Source organism: Falco peregrinus, chromosome 5, assembly GCF_023634155.1.
Source record: "Falco peregrinus isolate bFalPer1 chromosome 5, bFalPer1.pri, whole genome shotgun sequence".
In the NCBI taxonomy this organism is placed as follows: Eukaryota; Metazoa; Chordata; class Aves; order Falconiformes; family Falconidae; genus Falco; species Falco peregrinus.
The window spans coordinates 79,328,915-79,349,517 of NC_073725.1; the positions used below are offsets into that span (position 1 = coordinate 79,328,915).

Consider the following 20,603-nt stretch of genomic DNA (forward strand, 5'->3'; position numbering starts at 1 on the left):
TCCCAGTAAACAAGCATTAGTGTGGAAACCCAAGCAGTGCTGTTCTAGAGTTTTGTCGCCCAGATGGTTTACTAACATTTTGCAACACTCAGTTGTCATGGTTTAATCCCGGCCAGCAATTAAGCCCCATGCAGCCGCTCACTCACTCCCGCCACAGTGGAGTGGAGCAGATTCTCTCCATCAGGGAGAGAATCGGAAGAGTAAAAGTGAGAAAACCTGTGGGCTGAGATAAAGACACTTTAATAGGTAAAGCAAAAGCCGGGCACGCAAGCAAATCAAAACAAGGAACTCATTCACCGTTTCCCATGGGCAGGCAGGTGTTCCGTCACCTCCAGGAAAGCAGGGATCCATCATGTGTAACAGTTACTTGGGAAGACAAATGCCAAAACGCCAAATGTCCCCCCAATCCCTTCCTTCCTTCTTTCTCCCAGTTTATATACTCAGAATGACATTCCATGGTATGGAATATCCCTTTGGTTAGTTGGGGTCACCTGTCCTGGCTGTGTCCCCTCCCAGTTTCTTGTGCCCCTCCAGCCTTCTCACTGGCAGGGCCTGAGAAGCTGTAAAGTCCTTAACTTGGTATAAACATCACCCAGCACCAACTGAAAACAGTGTGTTATCAGCATTGTTCTCACACCAAATCCAAAACACAGCACTGCACCAGCTCCTAAAAAGAAAATTATCCCAGCTGAAACCATATGCTTAATCAAGAGGTAAAAGAAATTACACAAAATGTTATTATCATAATATCTATCGTTGTTATGTTATCATGTTTCTTAGAGAAACATTTCAAAGTAACGTGTATCCAGAGGCTTAACCAAAAGTTGGGTAGGTTTCAAGTGACGGGGGAAAGGCAGAGAGAATGGGAAGTCAGCAATACAAGGCAACTCTATGGAAGAAATTCCCAAACGCCTTTCTGTGCCAGCATTCCATTTGTACCTTCCCTCCGTCATTTCCCGTTGTGTCCTTTGTTCCCATTCCCAAAATGACGCATTGTTTGGTTCCTTCATGAATATATTAAAACATTGATCTTTTGTTTGCTGTGTTATACAAGAAGTAAATGAGTCAATAGGTAATATTCACAATCCAATGATCAAACATTTTGCTAATTAAATGAATATAGAGAGCAAGCAGCTCAGTGTAACTCAGACTGCAGAGAAAAATTAGCTGAACCAAAAGTTGGCTCAGAGTTTCCTTAGTAACGGATGCGTTCTGTTTCCATTTTATTATTCAATTGAAGAACCGTCTTTGTAAGACCACAAAACGTTATCAGTGGATTGCAAACAGCAGGCAGTTACCATGGTATGACAGATGCACAGACAGGCAATGGCACCACTTATTTTCTGACTCTCTGCTTTGTCAAAGAATAATCGATTTCAGCATATCATTAGACATCAAATTGGTTTTCCCCCCATTCACTTCACATGTTCTTGGCAGACTGAAGCACAAGAATATTGCTAATGAAATCCCAATTTACTTTGCATGTTGTTGTTTTTAATTATGACTTGCAGTTTAAGGAGGCTAACCCCTTACAGCATTTAATTTAGAAATTTGGTATAACTATTTATTCTGGGGAAAGAAAGTAAGTCTAGCTTTTCAAGGAGTCCACCAGGCTGCTACTGTTCTTCTTCCCCTGACCTGCCACCAGTCCCTCCTTCCTTCTGCTTTCTCGCTCTCCGATTCAAGTGTTTCTAGCCACTCTAAAGGTTTGTTGAGTAATTATGTAAAATTACAGTGTAACGTGCATGTTTTGGGGGTTGCTGTGTTTGGCAATGCAATGTTATTATATGAGCATCATATTTTAGTTGTCGGTAACCCAGGATCAGACCTGGAATTACCTCAGTTTTCATGTTTATACTTTTTCTGTAAGTGTCAAACAGAGCTGTAACTCACCTGGTTTGAGTGAGACAGGAGAGGAAGGACAGTCTCGTAATTCAGGTCTTTCCATGAACAAAGAAATTCGTATGGGTATGTGTAGGGAATAATCAGATACTTAAAGTATGATGATATTGCACAGGTGCGTTAGAGTGAGGTATGCAATTTCAGAAAACTGTTATTTTAAATTCAGAGCCCAGATTTTCTGTAGTTATTCTCTTCTAATCAATTATGTATTACATAATGGTTTTGGTTTAAGTATCCGCTCATTACAAGCAGAGATAAAAGACTAGCTGTAGAGGCTACATCTGGTACGAAATACTGAATTACATTTCTCACATTAGAAGTGTCCTTAGCAGTTGGGCTAATTAAAGATAAAATCATGTTCTTATGATAAATATTTATAAATTGAAAGTCTGGCACTTGTAAACACATATTACTACTATGCAAAGTTAAGCCATGCTTGTAAGCTGCACATCTAAGAAACCCTCATACTCTGTTTTCTTTAAATGCATTATAACAAGTATTGTCCTAGAAAAAGTGATTTCAGTGACACTGAAAATCAACTCAGTTGAGAGTATAGTTTATCATTAATGTGAAAATTCATTTCTGAAAGCAGATTTGTATAACTTCGGAAAGTTTAGCCTCAGTTGTCAGTGCTCTGGCTCCTCTACGTACAGAAGCGAAGTACAGAAAAAAAACCTGTGTGCAAGGACTGTGAATGAGCAGACCTGACGTTCTCATCTGTGAGAGCGGCTGGAGTCACTCGACTCTGCTGTGTGAAATGCATATTCAGCTTTTAAGAATTATATAGTGCTGATATAAATAGGTTTCCTCATAGCTTTGTAGGGAAAATAAAGAAGTAGTAGTGGTCTAGCCAAAAATCTGGTCTGCATGTCATGTGTCTTTGATAAACGTAAGTAATAAACTAGGTCTTAAATTAAGCGGTTATGTAATGGAAGACATACTTTTTCTTACATATCTTATTCCCATATAATTTTCTTAGGATGTTAAAGACTTTTTTTCTATGACCTGAAAAGTATGGGTACTTTTTGTTGAGCTATACACAATCTTTTAAAGACCTTTTTCCCACTGAGATTACTTACATTCCTTAACACAACATAGTAATAAGTGTTTCTTAATGGCCCTAATGAACTAAAACATTTAAGCAAATGTCTGAACTTGTTTAAGAGCTCTGCTTTATAAAACCTAAATTAATAGCTACATTTTCACCAACGAAGTTGAGAAAAGGCATTTTTGTTCAGAGTGAGATGAAGAGTATAGGTGGTCTATCTAGGTGAAAGATTTTGTATCCAAGAGAGAATTACTAGATAATAGACATGTGTCCAGCTTTTTTTAATTAAAAAGTTTTAAGTTCATCTAAATGTGTTCAAGGCATTTTTTCAGATGTGGTTAAAAATAATTTTTACTTATGGGGAAAAATAACAACCTAACTTTATTAAATGGCATATTTTTTCATTATATTTCTGACTGTAGATGCTGTAATTCTAACACCTTTACTCATTAAGAAAGTGTGATAGCTACGTTCTCCCCTTAAAAATGTTATGACAGGAGAGTAGTATTAAAGGAAGAAGCTTTCTGAACATCCACAGCTGAGATATATTTGAGCACAAAATTAAAGCATGGAATGTTGAAAGCTGTTGTTTCTAAAATTTACCAGACAACATATGCTACGTTTTATTATTTTCTTTATTGTGTAATCAAAGTTGACAAGGCAGTAATATTTTCTTCTTCCTGCCACTGAGGCCTTGATTTTGGCAAAGCCCATACACCAAGTGAGTAATCTCAATGCTTGCTTTTGTGTTGCTTTGGCAGTATTTAAGATAATTGAGATTAAATACTTTCAACTCTAGTGATTTAGGTCAACCTCTTTCAACCCTGAAATCAGGCACTCACTGTATAGGTAGAGTGACCAAATTTAAGATCTTCTACATCACTGTGTAAGAGGGTTTTTTAAGACCAATCCCCAGGTATGATAATGTAATCTAGCATGTAGATACACTTAAGACTTTTTTTTTTTTTCCCAAAAATTTCAGCAGCAAGTACAAAAGACGTTTATTTAATAGTCTGTAATGACATTAAGTAACAGTTGTTCTTAGATCAGTTTCTGAAATCTTTTTTATCCACTGGGCTGTAGTTTTGGTTGATGAAAATTTCTTTTTGATCCTTAAAGCACATGGCAAACCAGGATAGTTCGGAGTTTGTGTCAAGTCTCTGACAAAGCCTCACTTTCAAGTTGAAAAAGCAGCAAAACCAGGAAATAAATTCCACTGAAAGGTCACAAGAGGCATTCACAAAAATTAACTTGAAGCGCAGAGCAACCTTCTACAGACGGCACCTTTAAAGTGTCATTTAGACTAGCATTTTAATTAGGTGATCTGGACTGACCCTCTGGGTGTGCTGCTTGTTTCTCCTCTGATTATACTGAAAAAACAAGTGAGACTAAGATCTTTCTCTATATAGCTCTACTCAGTGTTGTCCTATATAAAAATACTTTTCACAGATACTTTGCAAAGTAATGTCTCCCACTTACACGGACCCACTGACCACCAGTTTCATCAAGCTCTGGATTCTTTAGCGTACAAAGCAAATTTAAGGAGTTTTCCTGCAAGTTTGCAGGATCATGTTTGTGAACAACAGTACATGGCATATTTTTATTAAGGTGCTTATAGTGCTATGCACTATAAATGTTCATATTCAGTTCTGTTTTATTCACACAACTCCTCTGATGAAGGAGGTGGCATGACATAGAGCTTCTAAAGGGCTACACAAAATTCTATGATGTTGTTATTTAAGGTTGACTGAAGAGGTTACAAAATGATGGGTGTTGATCCCCGACACTTACCAGTGGGACAGCTTCCTTCTACTGGAGCCCTGTTGGTAGCTAATGATTTGGGCTTTTTTGGAGGACAGGGTCTGAGAACTGCCTGAGCACGAACAGTTCTGTTAACAGTGCTGTGACTGATGCTTTCACATCTGCGCTGCTTGGAAGACGGGGTGATGTGAGCACCCTCAGACTGCAATGAGGTAAAATCAGTTCTATTCCACATGAGAGGTTTTGTTTCCAAAGACTACTAAATATTATCATTCGCTCTGTAGTACTGCGGTCTTGAAAAAACGATGTATAGCACCTCCTTTGGGGAGAAAAAAGTTATGGTAAAAAATGCTTGTGGTTAATGTGTGCTCTTGTAGGGAAGCCGAAAGAACATCATTTTGAGGTGCAAAATTGTTCTAAGGACAGGTATTCTGTTGAACTGACCACATTGTTCAGCACTGCAGAAAGCAGCTGTACGCTGCAAGTGAAAGGAAGAAAAAAGAAAAGCCAGTTTGTGCCTGATACTCCAGGCGAAGTGCTCAAGATCAACTTATCCATGTGACTTAAATGGTTGTATTTGCCAGAAACGTTGTCTTTAAAAAAATAGATCTACACATACATCTGTGTGGGTGTACACATACACACACGTCTCTTATAGTAGCATCTCCCTGTGCCTGGATACTACTTATTTTGTTCTTCTGCCTATGAAAACTCTTGAACTACTAGAAGTACTAGAGTGTTGATAAAGTTCAAGTTTTTCACTCAGTAAAATTTATTTTTTTTACAGAATTGGCTTTCTACCTGCTTGCTTCCATTTCGGCTCTACTGCTGCTCCTCTCTAGCTCTTGCAGGTTTGGGAACAACTATATATAGGATCTGCTTTTGCTAGTATATCCTCTTTCTTCAGTCCTTGAATGAGAGTTTTGTCCAGTGAAGCAGTGATTTTTAGATAAGCCTAATTCTATTTTAAACCTGATTTTATCATTCAACTTGAACAGCTAACATAAAAGCAGAGTAACCAGACCAGAATTATGATCCCTGTCGCCCAGTCTCCTGCTTCTCCTACTAACCAAACCCTTGCGAAGAGCACAGGAGAGCAAGTGCATAATGGTATTTCTTCCAAGTACTCTTTCTATCTCCAACATTTTTTCTTTCAGGGACTTAGTGTACCATATTAATGTTATCAATGTAGTGCAATGTAATGATTCTCTTATAGACTGGTTCAGTAGATTTTTGAAAACTCTCAGCTTTTCACAGTGCTCTGCAGGAGGGAGTTTCTTGTTTCACAGCTATGTGAAGAAATGCCTCCTTTTGTTTGCTTTGAACTTCACCTGTAGTCTGTATTGAGAGCCATAAATCTGTAAGTGAAGGGCAGTGAACACTGATTCATGTCTGCAGTTACTGTAAAAAACATTAATTAGCATTTAAAGGGGATAATCTGGACCATGTGATAAATTTCATTGCTCAGTCAGAAAAACTTTTTTCCCCAAATTCTTTACAGAGTGCATAGGAGGAGAAGCAAGGTCTGTACTGTAGCCATTACATATTTATTATGTCATTCATATTGCACTAATTTAGCCTTCTCGTTCTCTTACAGTCTCATTTGCTTTTGCTGAGAAAAGCATTTATTTAATTGAAGGCTCAGTCTAAATAAAGCATGCTACTGATTGCCTATGCTGATTATTCCAGGCATTCTCTTCCTAATTTGGAAAATCTGCTTGCTTTTCTTTGGTTTATTTTTATATTAGTAATTTTCTTCCTATATTTTTACACTGCCTGTAGTGCTGGTTTGAGCAGTTTGATTTCCAACTGAGGCTAGGCCAGTCGCATTTTGGATGCAGCAAACCTGCTTCAAAATGGTGTTTTTGTATGTTAGGAACTAGAGCTGGAAAACAGCTTCTTCTGAATTCAGGGGGTTTTGGAAGCAAGCCGTGGAAGTGAGTGTAGTTATAGAAACTGAAATCAGACAACCCTGGAATTTAAACTAGTTTGAGCCTGAATTCCAGCCCAGTATCATCTGATCGTGGGAGAAAAGTTGTTTTCCAGGTGGCATGTTTCTTTATGAAATAATTTTTAATATTTCAAGATAAATGTGAGTGCATTGTTTTCCATCCTCGTTTAAACTATTTGGATTTCTGTAATCACTGCAACTAGATCTCCTTTGAGACTCAGGCTCAATCTGTATTTCTTGAATTAAACTAGCAAGCATCAAATTTTTCAAGAACTTAGGAAAACAGATGTATTTCACAAAATCTTACTGTTGCATTGTTATGGAATATGCCTGCTGTCTATTTAAAAAAGCAAAAAAAAATTCTTTGCTAGCATTTCAAGTTTAAAGTAGTGGTATTTTGTAGTGACTTAACTACTCCTTAAACAGAAGAAGTGGTCAAAACACTGACTGAAAAGATGTGGTTGTCTGTTGGCCCCCATAGAGAAGGCAGGCCGTAGTCCCCTTTCTTTCCAGTCTCAAATGGAGTCGAAAACATGCACAGTCTTCCATGTTCTTGCATTTTTCTATGCTACAGAATATACCAGCAGCAGAGTACTGAGTAAGGGACTCTGGGAATTACGGGTCTGCAACTGCACAATAAGCTAAGACTGGGATGTAATCACTCTCAGAGGAATTATCCATAAGACACAGCTAAATGCCTTTGTTCTCTTACAGTGCAGTTATGTCAAAATCATGCTGACCCTTTTCCCTGGTGCCGCAGAACTGTTGTTGAGAAGCGTTTCTCTGAGTGATAAACTATAATTTGTGGGAAGAAGACGATGCACTTTTAAAATTCTGTAAAACAACCTTAGCTACTCCTGCTAACAGACAAACTGTCTTCTGCATAATACTCAGTGCGTAGCTTCTTTTTAGGTAATGAACTATTTTCTCATCTGATTCTTGTCAGGAATAAAATCAACAGCATGCTAACACCACCAAGGCAGCTAAAGTTGTCTTTCAAATTTTTCCCAGTATCACCGGTCCTGGAGGAGGGGGTGGGTATTTCGTATACAGCTCTGTTTCTTTCAGAACGTTATTCTGCTTTGTCTGGTTTGGGGGCTCAGAAGCGCTGTAAGATGGTCATCATTACAAAAAATAATCTCTTTTAAATCAGAGCTACTGCAGTCTGTGAGGATGCGATGGTTGTACACATGCTTCTACGCAGGCTCCTGAGCCTGGCTGGCCTGGTCATCCCTTTCTGAACAAATCATTTCCATGAAGCAGCCAAAGCAAATCTCAGATACTTGTTTCGATGTCCTTTCCTAATGGGCCAATGAGTCAGTTTAACAGTACCCATTACACCATCTCTGCAAGGAAAGCCCTTTTTAATCATGTACTGCTTTGGCTCACAAAGCTTGATGAGAACCAAGAGAAAATGGGAAACGCTGGTAAAAATTGTCCATCTTGCCAGAGCTCTTAAACTGAGAAAGATGCGAATCAAGAGCTTGCAGAAGGTGCTGCGAGGACTACTTATGTGGTGAGCTGGCTTTAGAAAGCAGACATTGGAAATCAGGGAGGGGGCACGGGAAAGTCTTCAGAGGCGGTTTTGAATTTTCTACTGAGAAAAGCCAACAACAGAAACCATGAGCAAAGTGTTCATATCAAGTTTTTAACTTGGAAGAAGGTATCCAAATTAAAATACGAATTTTGTTTCAGATTTTTAAAACTTGAGTTGTGCTTTAAAAGATTCTGCTTATGAATGAACATACAGATAGCATCAAAGCTAGCATGATGAATTACCTGAGCTATTAATTACCCTCTGCAGCAATTACCCCTCTTGCCTTGCCGAAGTCACTGTGTAGCCTTACAGGCTGAACTGACATAATGCAGTGTGTGAATTAGCATAAAACCAAAGTATTTAGTAACTTGTTTCATGGTTAGGCTAATGAGGCGTCTAAGGCTTATCAACAGATGTTAAGTATTACATCTCTTCAGATGACTCTTGAACAATCCATGTTTTGGTTGGTTGTTATGTCATGAATTATTTATGCTAAATAGGCTGCTTTGGGCTCAGAATTTGTACGAAAATAGGTATTTCTTTCTTTAGTAGGAACACATTATTCTGCAGGGAAAAAGAGTTATGATCAGATCTCTGGAAACAGTAAATCTTTTTGTCTTTCAGATTCAGCTTTGTCAGATCAGAACTAAAAAGGACTTTTTGTGCTTGGAACAGAAAATGATGGTAAATTGCATGGCAGGAGGAATCTTTGGTTTACTAAAACCAGAATCAATTCCTGTATTTAAATATTTCTTTTCAAAGACATGGATTTTTTTGTACATTGATTGATTCTGAAGATTCATGTTTAGTGTACAGACATGAGGCTCGTTGGTTTTAGGTGTTTTCATGATCCAGGGACTGTTTTAGAACAGACAGAGCAAGATGTGGTGTCCAACACTGCATGGTGCCCAACCTGAGTCTCTGGCTTCCAGTCCTGTTCTGATCAGAAATTAATTTGGCAGTTCAGGCCCTTTCTCCCTAGCAGATACCTGGTAACTGTTGTATTGTTATGTAGTCTGACGTCAGATGATGATGATCGCAGAGACAGTGTGTGTAGTTTGTTTTCTGGTGGTGGTGCTGGGGGTTTAGTAACTATCTGTACAGTTTTTTACTTTATTCTGATTTTAATCCCTTTTTTCTTTTAATGAATTATCCATTAGATATGAGTAGTATCTTGAAGTAATGGATCCTGCTTTTTTTGATTAATGGATATTGTGAAACCTCCAGTCACATTTCAATTCAAATCACTATATATATTTCATAGAAAATGAAATACTGAACTCTTGTGAAGGTGCCATCCTTTGGACATTTATTTACACAGTAGCTGTTTAGTATTTCTTGTTTAGTATTTCATACAGCTTTTATATCAAAGCTTTTCCCAACTGCTATTTCAGAAACCAGGGATTAAAACCAAATCACTGTTCTACCTTTTTTTGTTGTTGTTGTAGTGGGAAGGGACTGTACTATTTTGTGTATAGTTGGATGCATTTGACTGACCTGAGGATACCAGAAAGCAGGCTATAAAAATGAGGTCTGCCAAGACACTGTTCTTTCCTCACAAGAGTTTAGGAAAAAGAAAGGGGGTTGGGGAGGAGTTCCTAGCAACTTGCCAGTATTACTTCAGAAAAAACATCTGAAATGAATAAATTGAGTGCATACATCTCTAAGATTCTTTTTATGTTTAAGATCAAAAGCAAGAGCAAAGTAAATTGCCTGCTTGTCATCTTAGCATTATTGCATTGAGTGGTTCACATTTCCTTCTTATGCTAACTAACAAAAGTGAGTGGAATACAGTTGAATGAACAAAAAAGTGCTATTGAAGAAAAAACATCATCAGTTAGACTTCTATTAATACATAGCAGTGACCTGTTTGTTTCTTTGTTCAAGATGTAACATACTGTAACATAACAATAACAAGAATTAATACTAGCACTGGAAATAAAGAGTACCTGAGGTCTGGGCAGAATTTTCACTGGGAGATATCTAAAGCAGATACTAAAATCTAGCAGAGGCTGATGCAGAGCAGCTAGATCCGCAAGGGCATTTCAGTGCTGAACACCTGTCTAGTGCAATTAGGATCTGAATGACATACATATGCTAAAAGGCTGAACAGTACCCATAAACACCAGCTTGTTTAGGCAGAATCTGCCACCCATAGCCAACAGGGGGTAAAAGGGGTTTAAAATCACATCCTCTCTGGTCGCAGGTATGACATCTGCACTGCTTACAAATCATTCCTACTTCAGTTCCATACCAAAATACCTTCTTGAGTGTAGGCAGTTAGCAGGAGTTAAACATAATCATGGCGAAGCTGCAGTACTTGCCTAAGAAAAAAAGCTGCACAATTTGTGGGCCAAACGTTTTATCTGGTGTCTGCCTGCTGTCTAGGATGGGTTTCTAAAAATCTTCCCATGAATTTTCAGACAAGGGGAGACTCTTTTGTTTTCTTACAGCATAACTAAAGTTGCTTTATTTTGTATCCTCTGTCCTCCTAATCACACTGAGACTGTATGTTGGGGGTTGGTTTACATATACAATGTCACAATGTCTTGGCTTCTGTAAATTCTCTGGATGGTGTCACGATGCTACTTTAGGAACACAGATGCTTCCAGTAAAAAGAGCACACTTATTTCCCATACTAAAAGTGTATAACATGGGTTTACATCCTAACTAACTTTTTCATAGACTAGTTTTGCTTACCTGCAGAAGAAGTGGAAAATACTGAAAAGAACTTGTTACTATAGTAGTACTGTCACTTACCAGAAGCTGGTAAGGGTATTTTACAGATCTAGGTGGTGTAGTAATCAAGCAGGCCAGATGTGAGCTTCCTGAATGCTCAATCCTTGATCATTTAGCTGCCACTTAGCTCTGCAAGGAAAAACCAAGATACAGTTGGGTCCATGCTAGGTGTGAGACTAAGAGTAGAATCTAGAATGCTGCCAGAGATCCTTATTTAAGCACCTGAGGGACAGGAAAGTGCTGCATATGTGGATCCATTACAGGCAGCTCCAAGTTGAAAGCAAATCGGTAACGTTCAGCTTAGTGTGTCATGTTCTCCCCACAAATGCCTTCAGAGGCTGCAGTAAGCAGTCTTATCTACTCAGCATCCACTCCTAGCCCATCAGGGCTTGTTCTTTTACAAACAATGCCACAAGGCAAGATGGATCCTACTTTAATGAGTAGGATGTCATATGTAAAGGTCCCACAATGTTCAGTTTTGCTCTCTGTATTAGGAAGCAAGAGAAGAGAATGCCCAGCCATGCCATAAACAGCTCTAGATGGACACATTCTGTCTGTCACTGCAGAAGGGTTGGGGGATGGAGGTGGCAAGTGCAGCCTCATGGTTTGGACAGGTGTGCATGTAATAGGAAAGAAACACTTAGTTCTGCTGCTTGACTGACTTACATGTATGTTAAACAGTCACTGTAATAATCTACAACATGGTAGCAGTTGAGAAGTGACTGCTCACACTGACTGTAACATCAGTTGTAAAACATCTTTATATTATTATTTTATGGACCCAAATAATATCTAGGAAGTACAGAAACTGTGCAAAAAGCCCATTATGTCACAGGGCTTTTACATTCCACCTTTGCCTTCTGAGGTATTCTGAGAGAAGTGGAGGGCCTGCGATGCCAACCAGCCCCAGCCCCCAGGGAAGTCTGCTGCCTCCCTGGGGCCTGGGTAAGGGATGTTACTAGAAAACTCCCTTGTCTGGTACGGCCCGCCACGTAATGTATTTACAAATACATTAGAAACAAAAGGAGGGGCAAAGATAATCTTGGACTTGATGATCTCAAAGGTCCTTTCCAACTTAAATGAGTCTGTGATTCTATGACTGGGTTTCTCCTAAGATTTAAAAAAAAACTAAAACCAAACAAATAAAAAAGCCCCCCAAAACCTCCATGAACTGTTTTTCTAGGTCCCAGCAGCGGAGTCAGAGCAAGCTCTCAAAGTTATCATGCTGATTTACTAACAAGCGTAACTCATGCACCAGACAGATGAGCAGGTTGCACTGCACAAGAAAATTAGTACTGATAAACTAAAATACGGTAACAGACAAGTTCTAGCTGACAATGACCATGTACCACTGTTCAATATAAAGGTAACATCATTCTCTGTTTTCCACCTTGAGTCATTTGCTATTTGGGAAGGCCTTGGATTTTGAAATATGAAAGCCTGTGCAGCTTTTACCAGGCACACAGCAGAATAATTTATATTTTGCTTTCCAAGCTGCTTAATTTTTAACAATACTTTGAGCCTAGTTTATATATTTTATATCAGTCTTCAAATCACTCCCACAAAAGAAAAGGACATATGTAGCCAACGGTCTTAAAGCAAGTTCACCTCACTTTCCTTTTCATTTCATTGCTGTGAAAGAGGTCTAAAGCTACTGCAGGAGAAAGGGTGGAAGGTGTTTCTGGCCAGAAAAACAAGGATTTCCTTGTGAAGTTATAGTGCATTCCTAATCACAGCTCTCTGCCTTTAAATTGCCTCTACTCTTTTCCAGACTTTCTGCTGTCTGAAGGCAAAAATCACCTGCTGCTAGCTTTTGAGTTTTTTATATGTCATTTAAGGTTATAGCATCTCACAGATTACCCATTCTCTGGCCTACCACTTGAACAGGACTAAGCATCTCTTACCTGTTAAGCATGGAATGGCAGATGGCTGGAATATATGAAAAATAACAAATGAAGTTTGATGTTGTCATCACAGTGTCTGTCCCTGTGTATCTTTATAGGCTTACTCATTATTCTGTAATGATAAAAACAATGGTTGGAAAGGTAATTATCAGTGCTGCGAATTTAAGGATAGCTTTTAACCTGGGGTGGTAAACAAGACCCTCACTGTGTGCAGAGGAAAGGAGTGCCATCAGGGCACACCCCACACAGCCCATAATAGCTGGCGCTTGTCCCCACACGTGCTAAGCTTCACCCTTCTCTGCTGTCCTCTGCTGGAACAGGCACATGTTTAGATCTTTGCTTGTTAATTTATTTTTCAATTAAACACAAATTATGTTCAGCAAGGTACAGCATCTATAGAATAGTGCCAGCGTTTTCCTGTTATAGCACAGCAGGTTTTTAGCCAACATAGTAAACTAATAGGAAAGATTCAGTTTCATAAAGTAGGCAGTTATTTTGATGACCTGCTGGCTATCTAGTCATGGTTGTCAGGGAATACTTGAAGTGTTTTCTGAGTCACTTAGTATTAATATATTTTGAGATGCTTTATGTAGAGCCATCAAAGTGTTACTATGATTAAGGAGCACACAACCTATTGTATTTCAATAGAGAAATTACACCTAAATCCTTCAGGTGCATTTGAAAATTTTTGAGTTGTCACTAATAGTTTTGTAAATCAGCATCAGATCTAAGCAGTTCCTGTAACAAAATATGAAACTAATTTACATGTTTTGCACTTGATGATAAACAACAAAATTCCCATCTGGTCCAGTAATTTTTCTGTTTCACAACAGTATAAAATAGCATTAGATGCAGCTTCAGGAAACTGCAATAGTCTGAAATCCAAGGATCTTAGACTGAGCATGCCAAAAATTAATCCTGAAACCTGTTTGTAAAATTAGCTATTTATACTAACTCCACATTTTCATTCAAAATAAAATATGCACCATCTTAAATTAGCAAGAAAGCTGATGAATGATTTTTTTGCTGAACTACAAATGTTGTTGACTATGATGCTCAGCTGTATCTATCAACAGTGCACAGAATGGCTAACTGGTGACATAACCTGGAAATGAAATGCCTGTCTATGATAGCGTATTTTCTCTTAGGAAGAATCTAGGTTCTCAACTCTGTTGTTAATGGTTTTACAAACTGTGACAGGAAAAATACTTACTTAGCATCAAAATGACTTTTTCTTTACTTTTTTGACTCACAAGACTAAACAAGGTTTCATTATTTTGTATTAATAAAAACATTTGACTAAATTTATAAAACATCACATGGGGAAGGGAAAATAATCTATTTGGTAGTATGAAGTTGACCTCTAAAGACAATCAGAAAAGTCATTCAGAGTAGCAAATACAGCTTCTACCAATTTATTTGCTTCTGTTTGCAAGGTAGAAGAAACAAAATCAGAAATTACTGGTGTGGAGGTGAGGATGACACAATTTCATTTGATTTGAAATGGTTTCAAAATTTCTGCAAAAATCCCATAGCTACTGAGGAGTATGGCAGGCAAGTAGACCTGGCATATGGATCGTCTTTAGAGGCTGGTCAAAATCAGATAGCATTTGCAAACTTAATTTTTGTTCAATTATCGTATTCTGAGAAAAGGGGAAGAATGGTTGGACTTTAAAACATTCATTTGGCTCATCAGTTAGACAATGATTTGGCCAAGGATTTCAAAGTACATTATAAAGCCTTAAATATGAAACATGTTTGTCCTCCTTACCTGCTGATGCTTGTCATTTAGCTTTTCTTCTACTTCTGACCAAGCCTGGATGTTACTTGCATGCAACCTTCCCAGAAATTTTCAATACAGCATTCTGTTGTCTCCTACAATAGATCAAATGTATTTCTTTCTTTTCAAGTTTATAATGGAGTGGGTTTTTTACCCCCAAACAGTCCAAATATATAAATAGTCTATTTTTTTGTAAAAGAAAAGAAACATTACAGCCTTACATCATTAAAAATACAGAGGAAATCAGAATAAACCTGCTTGCTTTGTACCCTGTACTAGATAAATGTTCATTCACGTCATTACCAAGCCTGACTCCTCTTGCAGGTTGTCAACCTTTCCTTTTTTTGGTTGTTCTCATCTTTCTTCCCCTCTTATTATAACTCACAACCTCTTCTGCTTATTTGGTTTCTTTGATGTACCTGGCTCTGTTCCATCAGTGGATACCCACCCCACCCCCGCTGATGTCTTTGAGAAAAGATTACAAATTATCTTCTCTTTTTTTTTTTTTTTTTTAAGGTTACTAGCCTTGGGTAAACAAGGTTTAAGCTCTCCTTAGAAAATTTTGTTTGTTAATTGACAAATACAGCTCCGCAGTCCTTGGCTTTCAACTCATGTTTCAGTAGCATCATCCTTTAGGCTATCACTGAAAATTTTTTTCTGATTTTAATCAACCTCCTCTAGAGTGTTCCTTCTTTCTAGCCAAAGCAGTACCAAGAAGACAAACACACCTTGTAGTAAGCATAAAGAAGTTGGAGTCCAATAACCCTAAGCAGAGCTAGTACAGCAGAATGAATTATTTATTACTATTAGAATTATTTATTGCTGTTTACTAATTATTTGTTTAAAATACAAGTTCACATAGATGGTTTAATTTTATGCTTTATGAACCATTAAAGAATGAAGATAAACATAACACCTGTAGCTGTACTTGCTGTGGAACTTTCTCTACAACCCCAGCAGCTGTGTAAGCCTCAGCATATAACTGCAGCATTATCTTTTATTGTAAACACATTTTATACATAACCTGCAACTGCTAACTAAATGTGTACTCTCTTTTTTCCTTTTTTCTTTAACAGGCATTAAAGCTGTGTTTTCTGGACATTACCATAGGAATGCTGGAGGGTCCTACAGAGGACTGGAAATGGTGGTTTCATCAGCAATAGGATGTCAACTGGGAGAAGACACGCATGGGCTTCGAGTGGTTGTTGTCACAGCTGAAAAGATTGTTCATAGATACTACAGTTTAAATGAACTGAGCAGTCAAGGCATAGAGAAAGAGCTGCTAGATATGCTTGCAAAGCAAAATTAGGCTATGTCAAATGGTATGATTTTTTTTCCATATTAGACAAATAAAAAGTTTCAGAAAGCTTCCCCCAGGTGAAGCTACAGTTTTCTGATTGTGCACCATGCCCCAGAACAGATCTCAATTTGTTATCATCCTAAATAACAAGAAAGCTGTTGACATGTTTATCTTGTTGAAAATGAGACCTGTGAGGAGTATGGAAAAATAGCAGAACTAATACGGTAATCTATCATTGAAAAGAACTGTTCTGAGAATTTTTACTTTGCTTCTAGAGAAGACTTTCTTATGAGAGAGGAACGTATCAGAGTGAGAGTTGTAGCTTCTACACAACTCTATTTTAGTTTCATATTGAGAAATTATTTTATCATCAATAAATTTACTCATTTCTGTTACATTCTGGATAATATAAATGGGGCATTTTTTTACTCTGTAAAAACAAAACCTCTGAAATCACCACAGTCCCACTGACTTTTAGCAACCTTTGCATCAGATCTTGTTACCTAGACATAGTATTTTCTACCATTTCCCATATGTTACTTCCTTAGTTTTTCAGAGCCAGCAGAAATACGGGAGCAAACACATTCTGTTTAGCAGTCACAGCTCAGGTGTCTTTTTATATCCTGATTTTATGTAATGGAAAGTCTGTAAATGAAGCTAATATAGGTGCCCCTGACAAAAACTAAACATGGAAAAACTATTTTCCTTTTGAAATTTAACTACCATTCAATTAACACATATTCTTGCTATAGCTTCAAAAGTTGGAATAATTGCATGGGGAGAATATTCTGTACATAATACTGTTATCAGAAGTCACTTTGTTGATTCCTAGACAAGGGGAGAGCTTTGATTTTCAAATGCAGTATGAGAGTGCCTTACTGTATTATTATACAATATTGAATGTTGAAACCCCTAAAAAGTGTATTTTCTTCACTGGGATAAGTCTTTAAAAATAAATTATATAAAATGAAATTTGTGTGCTGCGATTTACCTATTTTTTTTTAGCAAGTGTATCCTATTTATTTACTGTTAAATATGAAAAAAAAAAGTCTTCACATAATTTAACACATACCTGCTTGTATTTTTTATGTATTTAGTTGAACATACTATAATCCATGCCACAGGCTATCTAGAAATAGAGAGCATGCAGCTTGAGCACCTGAAGAGGAAAGAACACAAACAACAGTGGCTGAAGAAGTAATGCATTCTATCCATTGTTCTGTATACTAACATACAACATTGTTCCCTAGAGGATATTACAGGTATTTAAATGGGGCGAGGGAGATGAAACGCTGTGTTGAAGAGTCAGTTTCTCTACATTTTAGTCATAACAGTTTTATCTAGGAGGCTCCTTCAAGCTTGATTTGTGGAACTGGTGAGATTCTAAAATTACCTCTGTAGCATTTCCTTGCACCAGTGAACCAGCAGTACCTGCAGATGGACAGGACCAAATGTGGGCTACCATCCCATAACAATAACCTAGGCACAGGTAATGTTTGATTCCAAAAGAAAGAAAATTATTTTGCTTTTATTCCCCACTTGGTTTCGCTTAGTTGAATGTTTTCACAGTCTCATTTTCAAGGGAACATCTGGGAAATGAGAACTAAAATCTAAGACTAGATTACTTTGCAATAGGTAGGTACCTAAGTACCCAAGTGGCAGTTTCGTTGGAGTTAAGCACTCATTAGTTCAGATACTGGTTTTAAAAATCTATGTACTTAGATATCTCTTCAGCCACTGACTACTTTTAAAATTTAGTCTTACAGAGCTGAGAGCTATTTTGTAATCACAGCTAATTAACAGTTTCAGGAATGAGACAATGCTAGTTTATGTTTTGCAGAGGGAAGAATAGTCTCTCTCTGATTTAAACCTTTTAAGTCAATTTATATCATGAGGATGAAGAAGTTCAGCAGAGGGACCTGAGATAATCTGAGCATGGAATATTCTCTCTGGTCCAGCGCAATATTGCAAAGCTGAATGGAGGAAAAATTTAAACAGTTTTTTAAATATGCCTGTTTATTAAAGGATATAATTTTTAACTATATATATATATAAAGCTTGGGAGATCGAAGCAGAACTTTGGGAGAAAGTCTTCCCACAAATATGAAAATGCTAATAGTAGTAGTATATAGTGTTCTAAATTTTCAGAGTTACAGTGTACTACTATACATCATAAATGTTTATATAAGCATAATTTTGATTCTTAATAGTATTTTTTTTCATGTGTCACTTCACCAGAAGAAATTCCATGGCATTTTGTCATGAAAATACCACTTAAGTACAAAGCTTAAGTTCAGTTTTAAAAATAAAGGTTTCTCTATATCCTAAATTCTTCTTTTATTTAGTGATTTCTAAGAATATCTTGTAATGTTCATGTGTAAAAATATTACCAGATTTGTCTTCAGTGTGGAGGTTTATAAAACAGTAAAGTTGGGCTGCTGATTTTAATTAAATCCTTGCCCTGTGTAGGATTGTGGGACCTAACACTAGCGTTGTGTAGCCATACGTGTTTTGTAGGCTCTTGCCTGGATTTCGATCCCATGTGTTCATGATAGGAGGACAGGTGATCACTAAGTAGTGAGTGTACTTCTATTATTGTTTACTGAACTAGATGGTAAAGTAGAAGAACCCAGATATAGTCTTAAAGACTTGATGACAAATGTAATTAACTTCACAAGATGAAGAAAAATATTCTCTTGAGTTTCATATTTGAAACATGGCAGATAATGATTTGGGTTCTTACCCTGCAAGTTTTCAAAGGAAGAAAATTAAACTGTGAGAGACCAGCAAGTTGTGTGCATTATTACTACTCTGTAGCCTGACATTCTGATGAACGTAACGTCAGCTGACACAGAGGAATGGCCTCTGCAGTACTTTGACCTGAGTACTGAGCCCATGCCTCATTTCAGTGAATTGAGAATTGCCTGCACTACCTGAAATAGGAAGGGGTATCCAGCATTTCATTAGTTGCTAATTTTGCCATTGTCTACAAGAGTAGTCTTAAGTTAGCACACATACTAAACTTTTGGGCATCCTAAAATCAAAGATAGAGGGAAAATAAATAAAATCTATTTCCCTTGCAATGTACATTGTTGCAAAACATTTCTTACTTTGAGTGACAACTTGAAACCTCCACCCAATTTCTCATTCATATGAAGTGGATGCAATTATGTACAGCTCACATGAAAAACACATCCTCATTTAGATAATACAATCATGGGAAGGAGGACTTTTAACCACAGTGTGTTGCTGGACATTGCTGTATGAAGCAGAGTTAAAAAAATAAAAGAGGAATGCGCTTTTTTTACCAGCATAAATGACAAATTTTCTTTGATCACTTTTCCTAGCATAATTGGCTAATTTAGAATTGATACTGATGCTTTAACTAATCTAAAATGGCAGAGGTCCTTGTGGTCACAGTGCCTCATCTTGTTTATGTAAAGTAAAATAATTCATATTATGGTAAATTATGAAACAATCCACCCATGGAGACACTAATTATAATCTAAAAAAACATATTTTGATGTTAAGGACATTAATTTTGTATCTCCAGCAGGGCTGATAATTGTAACTCTCTGTCAGCATATGACTGACTTTTAAACACGATGTCACTACAAGTTCTAACTACTGATGAAACAGGGATAGAGTCCTCATGCATTTCTGTGGACTCAAGGGGTTGGGCAGAGAAGGAAAAAAAATCTTGACCACAATTAATTTTGGTTTCCTGCAGGCAGCTAAAAGGCTGAGGTAACCCCTGATGACTTATTAAATGTGGAAAATTCATATGAGAACACCAGAACAACCTGTGAAAGTAACCAAATGCTACATAATCTGAGGTGGAGACCTACGAACAGGAGAAAAATTATTAAAAAAGTCTTTGAGATCTACCTTGGTTTGTCAGTTTCAGTGTAGGCAACGAATTTAGAAACACACTTCCTCCAAATCTTTCCAGAAAGGTCATTAAGCCTTGAATACACTTGTTTGTGTACTGCTGGCCTTTAGTTCATTAGTGTCCAGCAGCTAGTCTTGCAAGTTTTAAGAGGCAGTATTTTGATAGGACTACAGTATTCAACTTCTGGAGATTACAGACAGGCAATAAATGCTTGATGTCTTGTTAAAACTTAATCACATTTTATGTTGGGAAGGGGCAGTGGCAGAAGTAAAGTCTCTTCCACCATCTCTATTTGCAGACCCAATGTCCTGTGCTCACTCAGCTTCAATGACTGCTTTCTTGCCTCAGCACTGCAACTTGTTTTCTAGTATCTGGTTTTTCCAGACATGATCCTCAAGTAGCTTGTTTTTTATTCTGCTATGAGAACAAATACTTAGACACATCTAACATAAGCAAATATACAAAACTGCTTTAAAAATGCACAGTTCCTCTGTTTCCGTATGTCTTCGTACAAGCTGTTGCAGGCTAATACGTCATTGTTTCAGCTGATGTTAATGCTGTGAATAAGCTTCTTCCCTTAATGGTCTCATTAAGTCTCCTTTGCAACTACTATTTGAATGCAGCAGTATCCCTTAACCCAAGGGAAACATTTACACACACATTAGTTATCAGAAAGCTTGCCTGCCAAGCAAACCCTGACATTACCTATTACTTTGTGACAGTCACCATGTAGAAATGCTGGTTTGCAGTAGAAAATTGTAAAGAGGGAATTTCAACTTCACTAATATT

General features: G+C 37.5%; 1 protein-coding gene across 4 annotated transcripts in view; it reads left to right on the forward strand.

The window, feature by feature from the left end:
- Nucleotides 1-16,894, forward strand: part of CPPED1 (calcineurin like phosphoesterase domain containing 1) — a 49,776-nt gene extending 32,882 nt beyond the window's left edge. For all 4 annotated transcript variants that reach the window (XM_027791819.2, XM_055805482.1, XM_055805483.1 and 1 more), the window contains one exon: nucleotides 15,699-16,894. In XM_027791819.2, coding sequence (XP_027647620.1) covers nucleotides 15,699-15,931 — 233 coding nt within the window. In that variant the 3' untranslated portion in view covers nucleotides 15,932-16,894. The remainder of the gene's footprint in view (nucleotides 1-15,698) is intronic.
- The last annotated feature ends 3,709 nt before the right edge of the window (nucleotides 16,895-20,603 follow it).